The sequence below is a fragment of the Solanum tuberosum genome, unplaced genomic scaffold, assembly GCF_000226075.1.
Source record: "Solanum tuberosum cultivar DM 1-3 516 R44 unplaced genomic scaffold, SolTub_3.0 scf00511, whole genome shotgun sequence".
Taxonomy (NCBI): domain Eukaryota; kingdom Viridiplantae; phylum Streptophyta; class Magnoliopsida; order Solanales; family Solanaceae; genus Solanum; species Solanum tuberosum.
The window spans coordinates 220,065-240,336 of NW_006239438.1; the positions used below are offsets into that span (position 1 = coordinate 220,065).

General features: G+C 33.4%; 4 protein-coding genes across 6 annotated transcripts in view; 3 read left to right on the plus strand and 1 right to left on the minus strand.

The window, feature by feature from the left end:
* Positions 1-252: 252 nt before the first annotated feature.
* On the minus strand, positions 253-2,072 carry LOC102595975 (metallothiol transferase FosB-like). Its single transcript, XM_006364839.1, has 3 exons — positions 1,846-2,072; positions 1,658-1,763; positions 253-604 (listed from the first exon to the last, which is right to left on the minus strand). Exons 1-3 carry the CDS (start codon positions 1,986-1,988, stop codon positions 356-358), a joined length of 498 nt encoding a protein of 165 aa, XP_006364901.1. The 5' UTR covers positions 1,989-2,072; the 3' UTR covers positions 253-355.
* Positions 2,073-5,732: 3,660 nt separating this feature from the next.
* Positions 5,733-10,820, plus strand: LOC102596306 (mediator of RNA polymerase II transcription subunit 17). The gene is made up of 8 exons (XM_006364840.2): positions 5,733-5,882; positions 5,966-6,185; positions 7,732-7,845; positions 7,941-8,026; positions 8,150-8,534; positions 8,645-9,106; positions 9,190-9,501; positions 10,296-10,820. The coding sequence occupies exons 1-8, from the start codon at positions 5,794-5,796 to the stop codon at positions 10,617-10,619; spliced, it is 1,992 nt and encodes a 663-aa protein (XP_006364902.1). The 5' UTR covers positions 5,733-5,793; the 3' UTR covers positions 10,620-10,820.
* Positions 10,821-12,781: 1,961 nt separating this feature from the next.
* Positions 12,782-17,182, plus strand: LOC102596632 (uncharacterized). Of its 2 annotated transcripts, XM_006364842.2 has the most exons (5): positions 12,782-12,885; positions 13,612-13,947; positions 15,799-15,963; positions 16,088-16,139; positions 16,772-17,182. In XM_006364842.2, the coding sequence occupies exons 2-5, from the start codon at positions 13,688-13,690 to the stop codon at positions 16,859-16,861; spliced, it is 567 nt and encodes a 188-aa protein (XP_006364904.1). In that variant the 5' UTR covers positions 12,782-12,885; positions 13,612-13,687; the 3' UTR covers positions 16,862-17,182. The 2 variants fall into 2 exon arrangements, with proteins under 2 accessions (XP_006364904.1, XP_006364903.1); XM_006364841.2 differs by having other exon boundaries at positions 12,786-13,947.
* A 722-nt stretch (positions 17,183-17,904) lies between these two features.
* The window catches only part of LOC102597189 (uncharacterized), a 7,240-nt gene continuing 4,872 nt past the window's right edge, over positions 17,905-20,272 (plus strand). Inside the window, exons 1-3 of one of the 2 annotated variants that reach the window (XM_006364843.2) lie at positions 17,905-18,023; positions 19,060-19,172; positions 19,272-19,400. In XM_006364843.2, the coding sequence (XP_006364905.1) occupies positions 19,071-19,172; positions 19,272-19,400 (231 nt within the window). In that variant the 5' untranslated portion in view covers positions 17,905-18,023; positions 19,060-19,070. Of the gene's footprint in view, positions 18,024-18,222; positions 18,243-19,059; positions 19,173-19,271; positions 19,401-20,272 lie in introns of those variants that run through there. The other variant, XM_015304184.1, reaches the window with a different exon arrangement.

Sequence of the window (20,272 nt, forward strand, 5' to 3'; positions counted from 1 at the left end):
AGAAATAAGTGGGGGGGGGGGGGGGTAAATTTCTTGAAATGTTTGTGATAATAGCATCGGCTAGTCACTTTTCAGTCTTGTAACTAAAAAATAGATAGTCATTATCACGAAATTAAACAACAATAATACCTTTCAATTACTAAGGTGAAAAGTGGCTATTTGTGACTTTTATAAAAGAAATATTTAGACATGTAAGTCCACTCATTTTATGTTAGAGCTTTGTTAACGGCTAGAGTAAATACGAGACGATTGTACATAAGTTGACCAAAAATATAATAAAGGGCAAAGTTGAGCAACTTCGAACAATAAAAAAGGAGGGGTAAATTTGAACCTTTTTTCACGGTTTTTTTTTTTACTAGACCATTTGTTGAATTTTGTTTTGCTGCATGGTGCAGTGGAGAGTTGAGCATGGCCGGAGAACTGTTTCACCACCGGAAAGTGGAATCACCGGCAAGTTATCGCAGTTACAGATCTCGATCATCGTGCCATCGGGATCATGAAAGAATATTTGATCAACGTAGATGTTACCTTCTTCAACTCTGCACTTTATATACTCTGTTTCCATCTCTTTTAGCCAATTTTCTACCATTGTCATGCTCTCACACTGCAATCAACAAACATATCGACTCGTTGCACTAAGTTTTCATTATGGAGAAAAGTCAAACCATAGTTGGTCTATCGACTATATATATCTGGTCAGACTTTTCCTTAAATATATTGTCTATAACAAAAGTTTAATGCACTAGACTTATGATCATTTTGCGTAGTAATTAGTAAGTAATTTACTATAGTCTAATTAACACAAAATAATGGTTCTCATATAGAGATTTGGTAACAAATTAGAAAACATGACAATCATATGTTATGTCCCAATAAGCCACTAAGGTAATTAATACTCCTTTTTATTTATTTATGTATTTTACTTTTTTTTGGCCAATTTAAAATGATGTATATAGTAATGATATGTAGATCAACATCATCTATATAAAATTCTACATTTGTCACTGCTTTGATGTATATAGTAATCATAAATCGATTATATTTACCAAAAATTCTACATATACCACTGATCTACGACATATAGAGATGTGATGGGTTGGGTTGGGTTGTTATAATATATTTCTCATATTTAACCTTGGTATGATGGCAAGGGAAGGTTCATAAAAAAGATGCAGTTTTTATATGTTATTTTCTTCAAAATGGGTATATATGAAAGTCATAAATCTCATATAATAATTTTAACTATCGTTTTAGCTTATTTCATGCTTATTAAGAAAACAATAAATACAAGAGAACCATAAATTCTTTTTTAATACGGTATATAGAGTTGGAAACAATAATTAACTTTAATCTTGAATTCCTAAAGTGATAAATATTTTGAGACATTTTTTTTCGAACTATAGCGATAGAAAAAAAAATGAGATAAGAAGTAATAATTTATATATGTTTAGGCGGTTCATTTTAAATTGGAAATAAATGTAGGTCAATAGTGATTCTTGAGCCGAGGGTCTATCTGACATCCTCTATGTCACACAAGGTAGGAACCAGATAAAGTTGATATGTGTATACCCCACCCGATTCAGACCTGATAATTTATGTGACTACGTTGAATATGTTGTTGTTGTTAGAGATGAAAGAGTGATGGAAAGTTGTGAACCTGAAAGGAAATGTGATTATCCTTAGGATTAATGATGTTAATCTTGGGCATATTCTCTGGATCCTCAGATTGCAAAAGATGTATGCCAATTCCATAATTAAACAACCTGAAAAATGTCATAATTAATAGTTAATCAATATGTTTAATTAGTATCTTATTTAATGTTTGATTAATTAATTAGTACTCACCAAGCTCCATCAAAATTAAAAGAACCAGGTCTTCTAATTGGAAAAAATCCAAGAATATTTTGGTAAAAATCAAGAGATTTTTCAACTGATCTACAGACTATTGATATGTGATTTAATGACTTTAAATGCAATGGATTTTCCATAATATTCTTCCACTAAATATGAAATTAACAAACAAATTAAAGACAAGAACAAATGAAGAAACTACAAACTTTAAGGCAAGAAAGAAATTAAAGAATTAATTGCCAAGTAGAGTAGTAATGGAGTGGTTATTTATAGAAACAAATATTCTTGAAATGATATTAAAAATAAAATAAAATTGGTGACAATTGGTTGTAAAACAAATAGATACCACGTGGTGATAGTTTTAGTTTAATATTCAAAAAAGACATGCAAAAACTTGCCTTTCCTTTATTTCCCGCTATATTCATTTTGGAGCTCGATAAATTTAATTTTTCATTCAAAAATTTATATAAGATAAAATATTTTTTATTAAAGACGATACTCCGAAAGCTAAAATGATTTATAGTGAAGTGGTAAAATTACTCTACTCTTAACTAGAAATTTCATATTCAAACTCTAGATATGAAGAAAAATTATTAGGAGCCGCCCCAAAATTTGGTACGTATAAAGTTGTCCTCATTTCAAGTGTTTGTTACTATAATTTTATTATTTTTATACCTAGTGAGCCTTCTCGTATTTCATTAATTGTATGCTTAATCAGCTTGAATAATTAGGACCATTCATTTATTAAACAAAATATTAGTGTTCCCATTCAGATTTGGTTTAGTGGGGATTCATATATTTTAAAATAGTTGTATTTCAAATATATATATATATATATATACGCGACTAAAATTTTATAACATTTTAGACGCCGTAATAAGAAAATAATCTGTTATGACCACTTATAATTGAATAGAAAAAAGTGATCTTAAAATTTTTACGTTTAAAAATAAAGATTATTTTATAAAAATAATATAAAACTATTTTTGTTTAATTAAAGGACTATAAAATCAAATCTACCTATTGTTACATATATAAAATTAATATATTAATCAGATACCCATCATCATCATCCCATGTGAATATCTAGAATAATTATATTTAAGCAATGCATTTGGACATAAATTTAAGTAAAAATAAGGGGGGAAATCATGTAAGAAATTGGGGTGATTTGGACCAAATAGGGTCTTTTAGTATCATTGTTTAAATTTTGATTTCATTTTAAAAAGTTTTAATAGAAATAGCATAGATTCTTGGCTAAAAGTTGCCATCGAATCTTTGTGATTTTAGCGGATTATTATAAAATTTGTTATCTTGTCACAAATTTCAACGATCTCTTGAAACTGGCCATTATGCCATGATCGTTATAAAATTCATCAAATTATAACCTTATCACAAATTCTCACCATTGTCCGTAGTTGACCACCAAATCCTAATAATGTATTTTTCATGTGGTATATTTAATGCGTTAGCTATAGCATTACATGGATCGATACACACAACGCCTAGTATTCATCGTTTATGACTATAATTATTAAGATTGCGTCGCTCTCCTAGCTTTCATCTCTCAGTGTCAGTATCAACCTAGCAAAATACCTTCATCGTTGCATTCTTTCCGATCTCTATGTATTTCAACGCTCCAGTACCAAAAATCCTCTCCGCCCTATCATACGTCAACTTGGTAGTTTTGTCAGTAGTTGACCACCAAATCCTAATAATTTTGGTGAGTCGCCATAAATTTGTTGTGTAACATGATTTCAACACACTTTTTTGTCCCTATCTTTATTTTTGGAAGAAAAAGAACATCTTTTACTATTACAAGTCCATTATATTACACTTTATTTACTTCTTTGATATATATGATGGTTTACTATTCAACACTGGTGTGAGTTTGAGTATAAATTGGTTTCTTTCAATTGGATGAAAACTTTATTATTATAAAGAAACACAAGAGTAAAAGAAGTCTTTGAAGAAAATTAGTAACATTTTGGGCAGCTAAAACCAAAGTAGAGTTCGTATAAATAAGTGAATTGGACTAAATTTGAATGTGTCAGATCAGAAAGGAGTATATGAATTACGTCTAAATAGATTAGAAACAAGTCCTAATCTATAATAACTTGATATTTAGAGCGTAAATTATCGAACTAAATCTCATTCAACGAAAAATTGTAATATATATATATATCTATATTATACTATAAATTGCCATATACCAACAAAGAAGGAAATAAAAATGACACGTAATCATGACAAGCTGGAATTTTTATTAAATAAATGACGTGGCAATAACGTGTCAAATTGCCATACCAACCACTCCTATAAACACATCATCAAAATATTTGACTAGTATTTTGTTATTTTGTCTTTATACTACACTTGTTTTTAGTAGCCTAAGGACACTCAAAATTAAGAGTTACTAACAATAATGTCTTTTTGATTCATTGAGGAGGTGCATCACTTCGGCGATGAATTCAGAATTTAATTATTATGAATTATGAGTTGAGAGAATGAGATTTAAATTGTATATTTGATTATATTTATAATTAAAATTGATTAAATATATCCATGATTTAAATTTGATTGCTTTGATTTTGACATTTTCTAATACAAAATTCATTTATATATACTTTTATATTACAAATTTCTATAAATATGATATTAATTGATTTTCTTTATAAAATTTCACATGTATATTAATGCATCGTCAAAAATAGACATGGAATAAATTTATTGTCAAAGAGTTGTATTTGTTACTATAATGTTTAAGATCAAATCATTGAATTTTCTGAATCTATGAACTCGTGATTAGATCGATCTGCCCCTAAATAAATTATTCCTTAGCCGCCAAGAATGAAAAGAAACTAAGATATTTTATTGCTATGTATTCAAGTACAATTTAATCACCCATAAAATTTATTTGACTTAATATATGTACTAATATTATTAACCGTGTTAATCTTAATACGAAAGTTATGCATGAATATAAGACTTATAACTTTCCTCTAGACCTAATTGCTATCGAAACTACGAGACGATTCGCTAACTACACAATGAGAGTTAGCCACCTTACACATGTTAGAATGATATATAGATTGTGGAGAAGCAAATTCGAAATTGAGTTTTGATATAAAAGAATTTAGGGAAAATTGTATAAAATAGCAAACTATTAATTTAAATTAAATGTTATAGCCATAGTTTCTTTTATTTGTTATTCGCAGCAAACATTTCATATTTTTTGCCATCCCATTTGTATATACCAAAATATACAAATAGACTCATTCGGTATACATATGTGTTGTATAAAAATTAATTGCAGGACCCATTTGTATACCGAAATATACAAATAGACTCATTCGGTATACATATGTGTTGTATAAAAATTAATTGCAGGACCCATTTGTATACCGAAATATACAAATAGACTCATTCGGTATACATATGTGTTGTATAAAAATTAATTGCAGGACCCATTTGTATACCGAAATATACAAATAGACTCATTCGGTATACATATGTGTTGTATAAAAATTAATTGCAGGTCCCATTTGTATACTGAAATATACAAATAGACCCAAATACAGATTTTTATGTATATGTATGTCGAAATATACATATTAATAGCCATTTATGTTTGTTGCTATGGAGCGCAATTATACAAACTATAACTATGACATACAAATATAATTTTTATGTTTGCTAAACCTAAAATTTACTCAAGAATTTATAGTCTTTTAAGTATTTTACAAGATTTTCATTTACCCAAAAAGTCTTGCTAACTATACAATGGGCCATAGTGTGGTTCGTAAATGATTAAGCCCAGATCTTAATAGGCCCATGAATTTAGCAAACCAAAGCCCAATTCTTTTCGACGGGTATCTTCCCCGATTTAGGGCACAATTTGGGATTTCTCCGACACTTCTTCCCGGAAAATCTCCCTGAAAAATGAACGGCGATCTGGAAATCTCCGTCGACAAGCTTCCGATCAAGCGTTTAGAGTTTATTGAAGAACAAGGCGCCGAACGCTTCCCTTCGTACTCTTTCTTTCTCTCTATATATAAAAATGTAGAATTTCATGCATAATCAGTTTGTGAGAGATTTTGCGTAATTGTTGCAGTGATATAGGATACGATGAGAAAACGGTGAATTTGATTAGGAGGATTGATTTTGCGTGGGCAGTGGAAAGAGAGGAGCCAAGTAAGAAGCAGAAGAAAAGCAGTAGTGCTACTTCTTCAAAGGAGACAAGTAGCAGTCAGCCGTGGCAATGGCAGAGTTTGGTGGAGAATTTGCGATTGGCTCATCAAGAGCTTCAAGTCATTATCGATCTCATTCACACTGTAAGTGTTAACATTAGCATTTTGGCTCATCATATAGAATTTTGTGACATTATAATTTTAATGATTGAACTTCATTTCTATATAGTTTTGATAGAAAATAGTTCAAATTAAGTTTTAATTGTTGTTATATTTACATCTGGTCTGGTGTTTGTGTGGAGTCTGGTCAAAGACTAATATGTCAGTGTAGGGATAATTGTGAGATTTAGAGAACCCAGACAAGTAATTTAGTATTCTAGTGAAATAAACTTGAATAGAGCAAAATGAATGGTGAGCAGATTAGGTTTGGGATTTTAGTCTTTTTGAGTTAATGGTTTCTAAATTAATAATTTGTACATATTAAATGAATTTCATATGAAACGTACAAGGTTTGGGCTAAAACTACTAGGTTCTGCTGAACCTGCTTCCCACACTCTAGCTCCGCCTTGATACTGAGGTTTAGTCAATGCCAACTAGTATGGGATTGAGGTGTTAGTTGATTGACTATTTGTTGGTACATATTTAGTATGTCTTGTGCCTAGCTGGTTGTGTTTCTTGCACTTACCATAAGAAGGAAACTGTGTGTTTTAGCCTGATAATGTGCTTGAAAGTGGAAAATATTTGTCTTTTGCTGTACTCATTATTGGCCAATTGAGTTTTTGTGGGCATGCAGTTTTAGACTGAAAGATATGGAGTAGTGTTTGCATCATGGATAAATGTAATGAAATTTCATTTATGAGAATAGAGCACACTGGTTTTGATTCAAAGTTGAGGTTTATCATGAGAGTGGGTTGGAACATTGTTATTTAGTTATCAATATTAGTAAGGTATGAATCTAATTCAAAAAATACAATAGAGAACTGTGAAATACACACATATATGATCGTGAATGTACTTGAAAAGTGGTTAGAGAGAGAAGATTCAAGGCATCCTATTTACAACATAGGAATTAATAACTAAAGACAGAAGCTACCTCTAATTTGTTCCAATAGGGAATTCCATGTGTGCGTGATAAAGCAAGGCCTTTTGGAAAGGTGCAAAGTTGGATACACCACATTTCTATTACTCGGTAGCAGGGATGTTTTGGATTTTTGAATTGAATCAACGTGGCTATTCTGAATTGCAATAGCTACACCGGTATCAAGCTACTAAGCCACACTATGGAAGTCTGGGAGTGGGTGGTCCAGATGAGGATGAGGAGGGGTGTGTCAGAACCAATTCAGCTTGAAGCCATGAAAGGAGATTGTTTGAGCAGTATAGGGAAAAGGAGAGTAACTTGTACATGGTGTTCATTGACCTAGAAAAGGCATATGATAATGTCCCTAGCATATCAATTTACTCCTCATTATCAGAATGATAGAGACAACTAAGGATTAGAAAATTTGACTTAAGCTTTTGGCTAGTTATTTAAGTGGCATGAGATTCGTCAGTCCATTTGCTCCTTCAATCCTTTCCTGCCCCTTCTCCCTGGCATTTAAGACAGCACCTTTCTTAGGCATAATAATCTGAATAAATTAGTAGGAACTGTCGATTATATATTGTATTATTGACTCTGCTGTTCTGCATACAGGTGGAGGCAAACGATGCAGTGACAGTGGCTAGCATGACCAGGCCAAAGCAATTGCCCAATGAGCATCTGTCAGACCTTGCTGTGTCTATGGCAACCAAGCTGCAATGCTTCCGTGTATTTTTCTTTATCCCTTCTGCAAGATGTTATGGTTGATGTATATATATGAGTTAAAGCTGTATGTGTTTCGTAATTTGGCTTTTCTTTTGCAGCATTTGGGGAAATATTTTAAGCAATCTGCCAAAGCTTTGGAACAACAAGTGGCTAGAGAAGCAAGATTTTATGGTGCTCTTATCAGGTTTGTTCTTTGCGGCTACTAACAGTATTAGTACATTGTGGAACATATGTGTTCAGTCATTTAGACTACCATGTCTTTGTGCCTTTCCTCAAAGTTTTTGGCTATTTCCTGATGAGCTGATAGATTGCAGCAAAATTGGAAGGTTAAATGGCATCGAATGGTTGCTGCTGCTTCTGGAAATGAAGGGTTTTACATTGATTTATTTGACACTTCATTATATGATCCAGCGGTTGCATTTCGCCCATCTTCTGCATCTGTGGTGCGTATTGAGCATGACCCAGCTGGGATGCTGGCTGTGAATTTGCCGCCAAATTCCTGCCGGACTCTTCAATTTGAGTTTCTCGGTGCAAGTGCACCTAGTGGTGTCATAAATCATAGCAGACTGAAACCAAAGGGCTCTTTTGAGGATTCTTCTGGAGAAACTAAGAGAGAAAAAAGTGATGATGAGCATGTGAGAGAAACTCATTCAACACTCCGTGAAGTTCATCGAGCAATCTTTGATGAGCAGGTATATTTCTAGGTTCCCTCCTTTCTCTTTCTAGTACCCTTTGAGTTTTTCTTATTCATTTTTTGTGACCTACTTCTGTTTTCTGATTATTTATTTGGTCCTTGTTGCAGGTGTTTGATTTGGTTAATCGTGAAGCATTTAATCCAGCTTTGGGTGCCGACGTGACAGGAATACAAGAAAACTTGTTACGTTTAAGTATAGGTCAAAGAGCTTCTCTGTCCATTTCACTTGTACCATCTACTGACGATGGTCAGACAGCTAATGCTGTGGGTGATGAACATTCAGAAACTGCTATTGTGCCTTTTGAATCAGTTGATGCTTCAAAACTAGATGAAGGGAAATTTAACTTCAAAAAGTTGGGGTTTCCCAATCGAATTAGTTTTGAAATTTATTTGCAACAACTTTTTCATGAACATGTGTTTATAAAAGCCAAAAATAGATTATCATCTTTGGGTAAACCTCAATTATCTTCTCAGCCCGTGAAAGATGGTCCCAACCTTTTGGGACATTTCTGCGTCTCTCTAGCTCATAGGATCTTCTCAAACAAAGTCCTTGCAGAGCTTGAAAGTCTGGTATGAACTTTTCTGTTTGGGTTTGTAAACTGCTTGGCAATGTAACCATTATGTATCTGAAGAGTTTCTTGTTTTGTCTGTAGGTTAGCAGGATACCATATGTCCAATTGATATCGCATCCCACTTGGCATTCTCGAACATCATCATGGACGCTCTCCATGGATGTACCTGAGTCAATTCTCCATGCAGGAAGCCTGTCTCACTCATCTGACTATGTAAAGAATGTGAAATTTCACTTTCGTACAAAAGTCATGGTGCGTGATGATTGCATCAGTCTGGAAGGGGAAGGTGCTCCTAATGTTGTTGGCCTCTTCAAAGGAAAGCCTGATAGTACTTGCCCTATGAACAGATATGACTGTGATTTGTCAGATCTTCCAATGGTACTATTGCAGCAGGTCTGTCTCCTCCTCCTTCTCCTCTTTACTATTGTGTTTTGATATCAGAAAGTGTGACATGCTATGAAGAATAGTTCATTTTCTGGCTGGATAAACTTCTATTCATCCTAGAACTGGTCCTTCCTTAAAAGAAAGCCTATGATCCTAGACATTTTTTATTTTTCCTGTGATTCAGTTGAACCATCCGAGCTCTTTGAGTCTTTTTCTGTTGTATTGCTTGGGATGATTTATGTGACACGAGTAGCACTTAGAGGGTGATAGCGACAAAGGTTTTCAAACTGTTTGTGTTGCTGCCTAGGATAATTTGTTATCTTGTGGTCAGGGGCCAAACTTCTGGTGGATAGCTATGGTCATGATGGTGAGGGAGAATGTTGTTTTGTTACCATAGAAACACCAGAAATGTAAAACCCCACCCCTCACCCACCTCCAACCACGGACTTTAGTTAGGCGTCTGCCATGAGTTTGAACCTTGTCGCAGACAAAAGCCTGACATTTAATTGGGGATGTATAGAGGGGCAAACCTATTATCCTTTAGATTTCAAACCTTTTACCAGTTGGCCCCGGGGGATGGGGAGACAAGGGAATAATGGCCCACCATCATAGGGAATCTCAAAGCCCCGAGCTCCATTTTCTCAGTTATCACAAAAAGGGAAAAGCAAAAGCGTCACATTTGTACCCTTCCTTTTGATTAACAAATCAGTATACAATCTACGTTGGAAAGCAATGCCACTTCCATCTTGCAGCAACATGGTCATCAATATGTCCTTATTTCAAGCTATCAATTTCTGCTACAGGTTGCTAGCCAGGTGATACGGTGGCTTCATGAAGAAGCCCTTATGGTTGGTATCAAAGCAAACCGGGATTTCTTATCCTTGTCATTTGAGCTAGAGCAAGGGGAAACACTCAGTCTTGTGGCACACGTAGACCCTGAAGATATTCAAGGATGTATTTCCTGGTGGTTGGTGATGGGCGATGGATTCTCTGAAGAAAACAAACTTAAAATGGACGTTAACAGTGGTGAATCCGAAACAAGGAAATTTTTAGGTTATTTATCTTTAGAAGTGCTATACTCGACGTTAATGGATATGGTTAGCGTTAGTAGTACTGCAGGCCATTGAATTGTATCTAACATTCTGTACTTGTATTTGTAGTTTTTTTTTTCGTTTCTTCGAAGAATTTTTGTCTGTACAAATTATGTAGCTGAGAATATCATACATCCAATAGCTCATAAGCTAAATCATTGTGGATTCAATTTTTTGAAGTAAATTGTTTGTTGGATTTATTCCATCATTTGGAGAAACTCTAGGTTCTTGTGTATACACTTGTTATTTTCTTGTCCTCCTTTAAGCAAGGTCTACGTACATCTTAACCTCTCCAGATTTTACTTGTACGGTTTTTTTTATTATATTGTTGTCGTCGTCGTCATCTTGCCTACATTTCTTGGAAACCTACTTCATTTATACATTTGCAACTAAAAACAATTTAAATTCTTGATTTGTTGAGAAGAAATATTTTCAAAGTTTCTGTTTTCAAGTAAAGTTTTTGTAGTTTAAATCATCAAAACATATAGAAAGCAACCTCTTATTTGTGGCTGTGAAGAGTTGAGTGTGCATTTTAAATTATTAATTAGGTTTCTTTAGTCTGTCTTTATCCAAATTCATCATTCATTAAGACTTATTAATAAGAGATAAACCAAACACTTTGATCACAATAAATAAGATGACAATTTTTGACAAGACTAATAAACCACTAATAAGAGAAGCTTCATCAACATGAACTCCACTTAAAAAAAACTATTTAACTTATACCCATTTGAAGTTATTATCATTATTTTTATCCAAGTATACAAAGAATTTTATGTATTCAAGCTTTGTTTAGCAATAATCTTTTAAATTAAGATAATATATGTGGGGATGTGGTTTTTGTTGGCTCAAGTAGACATTTTAAAAAGTAATAAAAGGAGTGGAGTTGTGGGCAAGCAAAGCATGCTCACTTTGGACATCACTAATTGCCATGGCACAAAAGGCAATATGGTCCTACTATTTTAATATTTTCACTCTTGTCTTCACCCAAATATATTACTATATCTTTTTTTTCTATTCGGTATTCAGTATCCATATTGAAATCTCAATTAAATTCAAATTTATAATACGTTAGACACATTAAAGGGTAAAGGGGAACACTCCTTATCAAAAAAATTTCCATATTGAGACTCTGATTAAGAGCGGAGGAATCATATCCAACCTATCGCAACTCTAGGCAGTATATATTAGCTTATCAAGATTTTCTCCATATCGAGACTCGAATTTGAGACTCTGATTAAAAATGGAGGGATCATATTGCGGTATATATTACTATATATCTAAATACATGTCTCATGATAGTGTAACAAAATTTGTTTATGTTATTTATATCATAATTCATAAGGTTAGTTTCAGTTAGGAGTAGCCACATAATATATTGAATTTTAAGTTAATCTCAAGATGTTCATTTTATTTATTTATTTTATAAAATGGAGGTATCTTTCTTAGGATGCACACAATTAGGTATAATGCTTATAATTAGGTATATCCGTTGCATACCCAAAATTGACTACGAGGACAATATGACAATATATTTAGTAAACACTTTTGGTTCAATTAAAGTATATTAAAATAAATTTGAAAAGAAAATAGCAGGTAAAATAGAATCGAAAAATGTGATAGTAAAACTCTAGTAATAGTAATAATAATAATAATAATTTTGAGGGTCTAAAGTCATTATCTTCAGGTTGGAAGTGAACTCTCTCTTGTTAGTGGTTTTAGAGTTGAGCCGCTCCTACTCCATATTCTCTAATCTAAGGGGCAACTTGGTTGGGAACAAATTATTCGGGATAATCCATTTTCTCCAATCTAAGGGGTCGCTTGGTTGAGAATAAGTTATCCCGAGATAAGTTATTTGGAATGATTTTTTTCACCATATATATGAGATACTCACAACTTATCCCATCACTAAGACATAAATGATGAGATAAATAATCTTAGAAGTACCTAATACCTCAAACCAAAATTTTTCTTAAATTATTATACCTTATCCCTCACACCAAATGACTCCTAAGAGTTATATCCTTGATAAATTGCAAATATATCATATGTATCTTTAATACTCAAATAATTCTTTGACTTACTCTACCTCTCTTAAGACCTATTAGAGTCAATCTCTCACACGTCTTTCAATTTTATTGGTCTCTTCTTTATATATTCGAACCATCTCATTCTCATATACCTAAAAGTAATTTTTGATATTTCATGCACAAAACTATATACTAAACCAAAATTGAAAAAAAAAACATTTACTCCACATATAACGAAGATTAAGGTTTTAATCAATACTTCATACCTAAAGGTACAATTCAAGAAACGAATCTGGCATTACCAACTGTCAATTTCTTCAATACTCATCAGTTTATATGCACAGATCTCTCTCTAAAAAAAGCTCTAAAAAAACCATTCATGGCCTTTTTTGTTGTCATTATTAGCAACACTTGTTGTGTTTAACCGTTGCTGTTGTGCTTATCTGTATTGAATTCTTCATTGATAACTCTAATCTGAAAAAAAACTGAAGTTTTACGTTTTGGGTATTCGAGAATTCTACTTTTTTTTTTGCTGGGTCGAGATTTTGAGGCCATTGATGTGGGTTCTTGATTTATTGTAGTAGTTTTGGGTATTCCTGAATTGGGTTGTCAGATAGTTGTGATCTTTGATTTGGGGTTGTGAGTATTTTGAGTTTTATGATGGGGTTTTAGAGAATTTTGAGTTTTTTTTATATGGGTTTGTTAGAATTTTGAGTTTTTTTATATGGGTTGTGAGAATTTTGAGTTTTTTGATATGGGTTTTACAGATTGGATGATATAGTTGAGTTTTTGATTCAACTGGACATGTAAGGTGCCAGGTGAATGAGCTGCAATTTGGTAACTGAAGAGACACAGTTACTTTTTGTTGTTAGATAGTTTGCATTGTTTGATTCTTTTTACAAGTGAATTGGGGTTTCGATATTTGTTAGGAGTTTTTAGAGAATTTGGAATCTTTGGTTGGTTGTTGCTGACATGTTTGGTTGGTTGGTTTCCGCTAGATTGGCTTCAAGGAGTTAGAAAGGAGTTGTATACAGAAATTTGTTGATTTTTTTGCTTTAGAACAATTTTGTTAATATGTCTGGTGGAACACCTGCTGGTAGCAGTAGATATGTGAGGCAGAGGCTTAGTCAAGGATATGGTTCGAGTGGCGATGATCTTGAGGATGATGCTTGTTCTAGATTTGTATCACAATCACATTCAATTCCCAGGACAAGAACATGGACTGAGATTTTAGAGAATTTTCTTTGGATTGCTTCTGCAATATTCATTGTATACTATGGTGATCGGCATCATAATTTGATTTTCCTTTTGTGGCATGATGATCGAATTAGGAGGTGAGCCTACTTGTTCAATTTATACTTTTGACTTATTACTTTAAAGCAACATATTTGATATTCTATATATTGCATGACTGTTTTCCCACCTAAAGTGAAGAAAGGGAAAACAAAGAGAGGGATGGTTAAATAAACTTGGCACGATAGGTTATCAATAACTATATCTCAATACCACACGACGATAGGTGAAAAAAAGTGTAGATTAGTCGTTTACTAATATACTACTGCCCGAATAGTTGGTAGATTGCTCTTGTTTGATGTTTTTAGCTCACATCAGAATTCAGATTATTGGATAGATGTAGCTAATGTTTTTAGCTACTGCGCTTGATAGGTAGTTACTGTCATATAGTTTCCTTGAATTTGACTGATTGGTTTTAAACTAGCACAAGTAAACCATGTCAAATTTGCTTCGAGTTATTAGTTGAAAGATTTCCAAACAACCTTTTGCTTTGGCCGAATCGATATGTTTGTTTATAATGCTTTTATCCTATTGCATAGCGAAAATGATAAGCAACTCTAGTGCTTCAAGTAACTTGTTTTTTTGTTAGAAGCAGTCGAATTATTAGATGTCAGGAATGTCTAGGAGCACATTAGTTGTTAGTCATCTTTTTCATCTGTTCTGCATCTTCTTTGTCTTGATATGGGTCCTCAGGTTGGCTCCATTTGACACTCCCACTGAGTTGGCAAAGCACCTTTTGTTAAGTACTCCCTCTATTTCAATTTGTTTGTCTGGTTTTGACTTGCCACGAAGTTTTAGAAAGTAAAGAAAACTTGTGAATTTTGTGGTCTTTAAACTGAAGATATGTAGTATGTACCAAAGTGTGCCCTTTAATCTTGTGGTCTTAAACATGTCATGTTGGAAGTTAGAATTAAAAAGTTGCCAAAAAAGGAAAGAGGCATTCTTTTTGAAACAAACTAAAAAGGAAAGTGAGACAAACAAATGAAATGGAGAGAATACTAAAATTCTCCTTTAGTTGAATCATGAATTCTAGGAAGTAATCTCTGAAACATTTCCAGAGATGAGAAACACTGCATCAGAGGTGTAGGGTGTCCAATCAATTGTAGGTTATTTGAAATACTCCATGGTAATCAATGAAATAAGCTCTCTTTTCTTCACTTTGGGGTGCGGCCCTTTCCCAAACCTTGCGTGCCCCCTGGATGCTTTGTGCACCAGCTTCCCTGCCCTCTTCACTTTTAATTTTACTCTGGATAAAAGAAATAAAATAACATATGTGTAGGGAATGGAGGAATGCAAGGGAATATGTGGCACATTTGTAGTTTGGATCTTTTGGATTCATTCATATATAGAGCTCAACTAGTGCTTAATTAGTTTCTTCATCCACTGATCCTATTGGACTGTGTAAACTTCACTTCCGCATCTCCTTTGATAGCCTATTTTTAAATCATGATAAGTTAAGAGATGAAAGATTGAATGGTTACCATCAAACATAGTTCATAACCTATTGGGTAAAGATGTCGTTTTGATATAAATCTTTCATATGGTGGAGAGCAACTATTCGAGGATCCTTACAGATACAAAAGTATCCAAATATCTTAGTTAAATACAAAATATCTAAATTTTCAAATCTGACTGTACTTGCGTGCATTCCATCTATCTGTTTTCCATCATTCCCACACAGTTCTTTCATGTAAGCGTGTTGTAAGTTAGCAAACTGCAGCTGTTAATCTGTTAGTAACATGCATGTGATATCCAGGAATTACTAGCTTCTCGACTTTTTTACTTATAATGCTTCCAGCAAATGTATCTTTATCTGTTTTTTGCCATGATGTGGTAGCTTTCTGTTGTTTGATATCAAGTACCTTCATTGATTCTTCACATTTCTGCTGCAGATTACCACTTTACATAGGGATGTTTGGTGTTGGTTTGAATGTTTTATTTTTCATCCACACAAGTATGTTGGCTTTAGGTGTCCGGAAGTCCTATGAGAAGTGGGAGATTTCCGGTACAGCTGCCCTTCCCTACATCACTGGGCTTGGGATCCTATCTTTCCTCTTGTAAGAGACATTATGATTGCATGAATTACACGTGCATTCAAATAATAACATACATATATAGTTTCAATTCAAAAGTCTAGATCAAATGAGACTGTTTTGTTAAAGTACAAGTTGTTTGTTTCAGGTTCTGTTGTGCTCTGTGGCCTATATGGAGCTTGTTGACCCTTCCGCTTGTGGTATGTCCTGAGTTTAGCTAAATGTGATTTATTTCCTTTATGTTTCTGATTCACCTGTAGAACAATTTCCAATTGTTTGATGAATAAACAGTTGACCAGCTTGAAATAACTTGTGTTTTCTAATGAATCGTGTAAAAGAATCAAACGAGGACGTTGCCCCAAGGGCTTGTTTAGCAGTAAGAACGCAGTGCGTGATGTGTGGGTTAAGCACACATCTGTGGTTTTGAACCCTGCTGCAGACAAAAGTCTGTCACCCTCCGTCCTAATTTAAGTGTCTTAGTTTGACTAGGCGTGGAGTTTATGAAATATTGGAAGACTTTTGAATCTTGTGATCTTAAATTAAAGAGGTATGTAGTCCTTCAAAAAGCACTCTCTTTATGACAGACCAAAAAGGAAAGTAAAACACTTAAATTGGGATGGAGGGAGTATTTAAGTAGAGAAGGGTAGAGGGTCAGACCCATTATCCACAATGTTTTGAATCGTGTGCTACTGGCTGTCGGGAATTTCTCGTTCATTAAAAGAAAGAATCAAATGACAATGGCCTACAAAAGGCAGAAAAGAATCATCATTTCCGAGTTTACCATTTCTTGAATCTGATTGAACTGCATTGCCTTGTCTTCTATGTTTTGCAGTTCACTCTATTCATGGCTTGCATGGTTATACTGCCATATTTGGTTCTGAGGAGATTCAAGCTGCAAACTGATTTGTTTCGTACAGATTAGATACGTCGTGTTAACAAGCATAGTTTTACATCTCACTGACTTAGCTGAAGACGTATAGGAGTTATGAACGATTCAGATCAATTCAGTTGTTCAAAGTTCGTTTTTGAATGAATAGTTTTGGGTGAAGTAAATATTTGTAAGTTTTGATAGTGTTTCGAAAGTGCATCAGATTGTATAAGTTTTTGCAACATTCATGCTGACCAAGAGTGAATTTGTTCCCCTCATGAACTATGCAACATTGTAATGACTTTCCACTTTTTTCAAGGGTCTGTGAAGTGCAGTTCAATATTTGGTGTATAATGGGTTCACCCTTCTATCCTTCTCCGTTTATCTAGCAGTCTTTTATTTGGAGTGTTGTTACTGGTTAAATGTTGTCTCGTATGGTATTATTACTTTAAACACAATATTAATTTTATTATTTCGTATCGTTATCATATTATTATCTTTGCCCTTCATCAATGACCTTATTTTTTATTTCATAATCTTATTTTACTCTATGTTTTCTTATAATATAACTTTATTACCCTTCTTTCTTTTTTGCAATATCACAACTTTGTTCATCACATACCATTATGAAAACTAAAAGAGAGAAGTACTACATTCCTAAAACTTGACTCCCATTATTAGTTTCATTTTTGAGTTATTGACAAACTTTAAACACCCATTTCTCTTGATCTTGCAATATGTATGAAATATACTCCTAAATTTAGCGATGTTTTTAACACTTCTCTCGATTTTTTATCAAGAGCTCCATGCTTTTATAAGAGTTTGAGATCACTTGCTATTATCATGTGTCAGATGGGGGACGAAACTAATAATTTGCGTCAAATTTAAGGGTGTTACCAATACTTCTCTTAAACTAAAAATGATAGAAGTCTATTCAAACTATTACGTATATTCTTCAAAATAATACAATATCATTCGGCATGAAATGCATGTAACAACAATCCAAACAAGTTAAAAATGTTATTCTTTTACGAGCTTCATTCTCAAACAATAAACTAAAAAATATTTATAAATGTCATCCTTTTATGAGCTTTACCTATAAACCTATGATATGATAGTTCAAATAGAAAACTCAAAAAAAATTAGCAGTCGAAAAATAGTCTTTTCTTCTTGTTCCTAATCGCCATTGACGAAGCATCAGGTGCTGCTAAGAAAGGTAAAAAAGTTCAATTTTTTCGTCAAAATTATTCCAAAATTAGTGTATGGAATTGGGTTTTCTTCTATGCTGCTGCTTGGCTACTGGGAATATCGATTTCTTCATCTTCATGTCGATTTTTTATTTTTATTTTCTTTCAAAATATGTAAACATTTTTTTTTTCTGGGTATGTACAATCTTGTCGATTTCTCTACAAATTGAATGACCCTCAAGAGTTAGGTATCTCTTCCTCTTTCATTTTGTTGAATTGAGGTGTTTATGGTGTTACCCATTTGTTTCTTGGCATGAATAGAACTCCCTTTTGGTCATAGATTTTGAATTTTAAAATTGAAAATTGAGTTTTTGAAGTTGTGTTTGGACATACATCATATTTGAAAAAAGTTCGAATTTTTTTTGAGTGAAAGTGAAATTTCTCCCAAAAAAAGTGGTGTTGAAAATCAGAGTTTGATCAAATTTCATGGCCAAATAGATGAATGAAGATAATTTTTTGGAAATCTGATTCAAATTCTATGGCCAAAAGCTAGCTTAGTGTTTTATGGACTTTCATTAGTTGTGCCTTAGTTGCATTGATATATCAGTTGTCTGTTACTATAATGCTATAGTAATAGGAAGCCATTGCTAAAACTGAAGAAACAAGGAGCATTTGGGGGGTCATTTGTATATGTTGGGATGTGGAACCCTTTGTGAAGTTACATTGTAATTTGTCATCTTTCCCTGTGTTTGAATATCAATGAATCCTAGCATTTTCCTGCTCTTAACTACTCATCCCCCCAAACAATGAAAAAAAAGGATCTACTGACCTTTAATGTATATCCATATTTTTCCATGACATATTACATCTATAATATTCATGTTCTACTCTAAATATATTCGGGTGCCTCACTAGATGGAGATACTGTTCTTTTAGGCTTTAGTATTTTCTCCGAAGACTTGACAGTGAAGAAGATCCTTGTGGTTGTGTTATGAATAAAAAAAATGACCAAAAGGCCACTCTATTGATTTGACACTGACAAGATTCTTATGGTTCTTAATGCAGGCAGGAAAATAATGTTCAGATCATTCCTTCTAAAGGCCGTGTCTAAACAGGTTAGTTATCATCCAGATGTCACTAAACAGCTTTGTCGTCATCCTTTCCAGTTCCATTCAGAGGTAAAAATTTCAATTCTAATACAATCCGATTCTGCAATTCTGGGATAATGGTGACATGCATTCTAGTTTCTTTAAGTGCTAACTTTTGCTTCTTGATAGAGAGGAATGCACAGCAGAAATAAGAAGGCAATGGAGTTCATAGCTAGAGGGTGGAATGCTCTGCAGGAAGTTGATAGAGTAATTGATTATTGTGAGCTTAATGACAAACGTCTCATTCCTCCACTAAGAGTATGTTTAGTAGAAAATAACATGATACAGTTAATCTTCTTTTAGTTATCATTCTTTCAAAGGAAATTAATTTGTCTTGGGTTGCTACTAACCCCAGAGACATTGTTGTCAATTTTCATATTTATGTCCTTAGAATAGAGTGTTATCCTTGCTGTACATCTATTTAGAAGATAGCAACATGCCCAAAGTAGCTCACTGATCATTAGGTTTTCTCCAGTTTCTTGAATATGTCATGGAGGTTATTGATGTTAATGGTTGTAAAGAGAGCTGGTTGGTTCAATTTAAGTAGATTTATTTTTCTTTCAGGAGTAAATTTAGCACCCTACATAGCTGCATTTGAGGTGACCCTCTGATCCTTCTTTTGTCAAGCATCCAACTTATGCTTTGTGCTATCTTCTGTGTTTGAAGACGGAGGATGTTAGTTAGTTTTTTTTGTTTTAAAGAAGAACTGAGGGTATTCCACAGAAATTGAAGAAGCATCCACTATTGGCTTGGTAGCTAAACTACAATAGCATTTCTGTTTACAATAGACTTTTTTATGAAAATAACATTGTTGCATATTTTGTTTGCTTCTTTCCATCTCACATTGTTACATTTCCCTTACACCAAATAATATTTACTAAGAAGTGCCTTTCTTTTGTTAAATCTTAAATCTACTTCTATTGAATGTCTGTATGTTAGTTTTCTTTTATAACGGAAAAGGGTCAAAATTGCCCCTGAACTATGCGAAATAGACCACTTATACCCTTCGTTACATTTTGGGATCAAAAATGTCCTTGCCGTTATCCTAAGAGACCACAAATACCCTCAAGAGTTAACACCCCAAATTTTTAGTGACATGGCAAGCCACGTGGGACTAATCCTTCCACCTA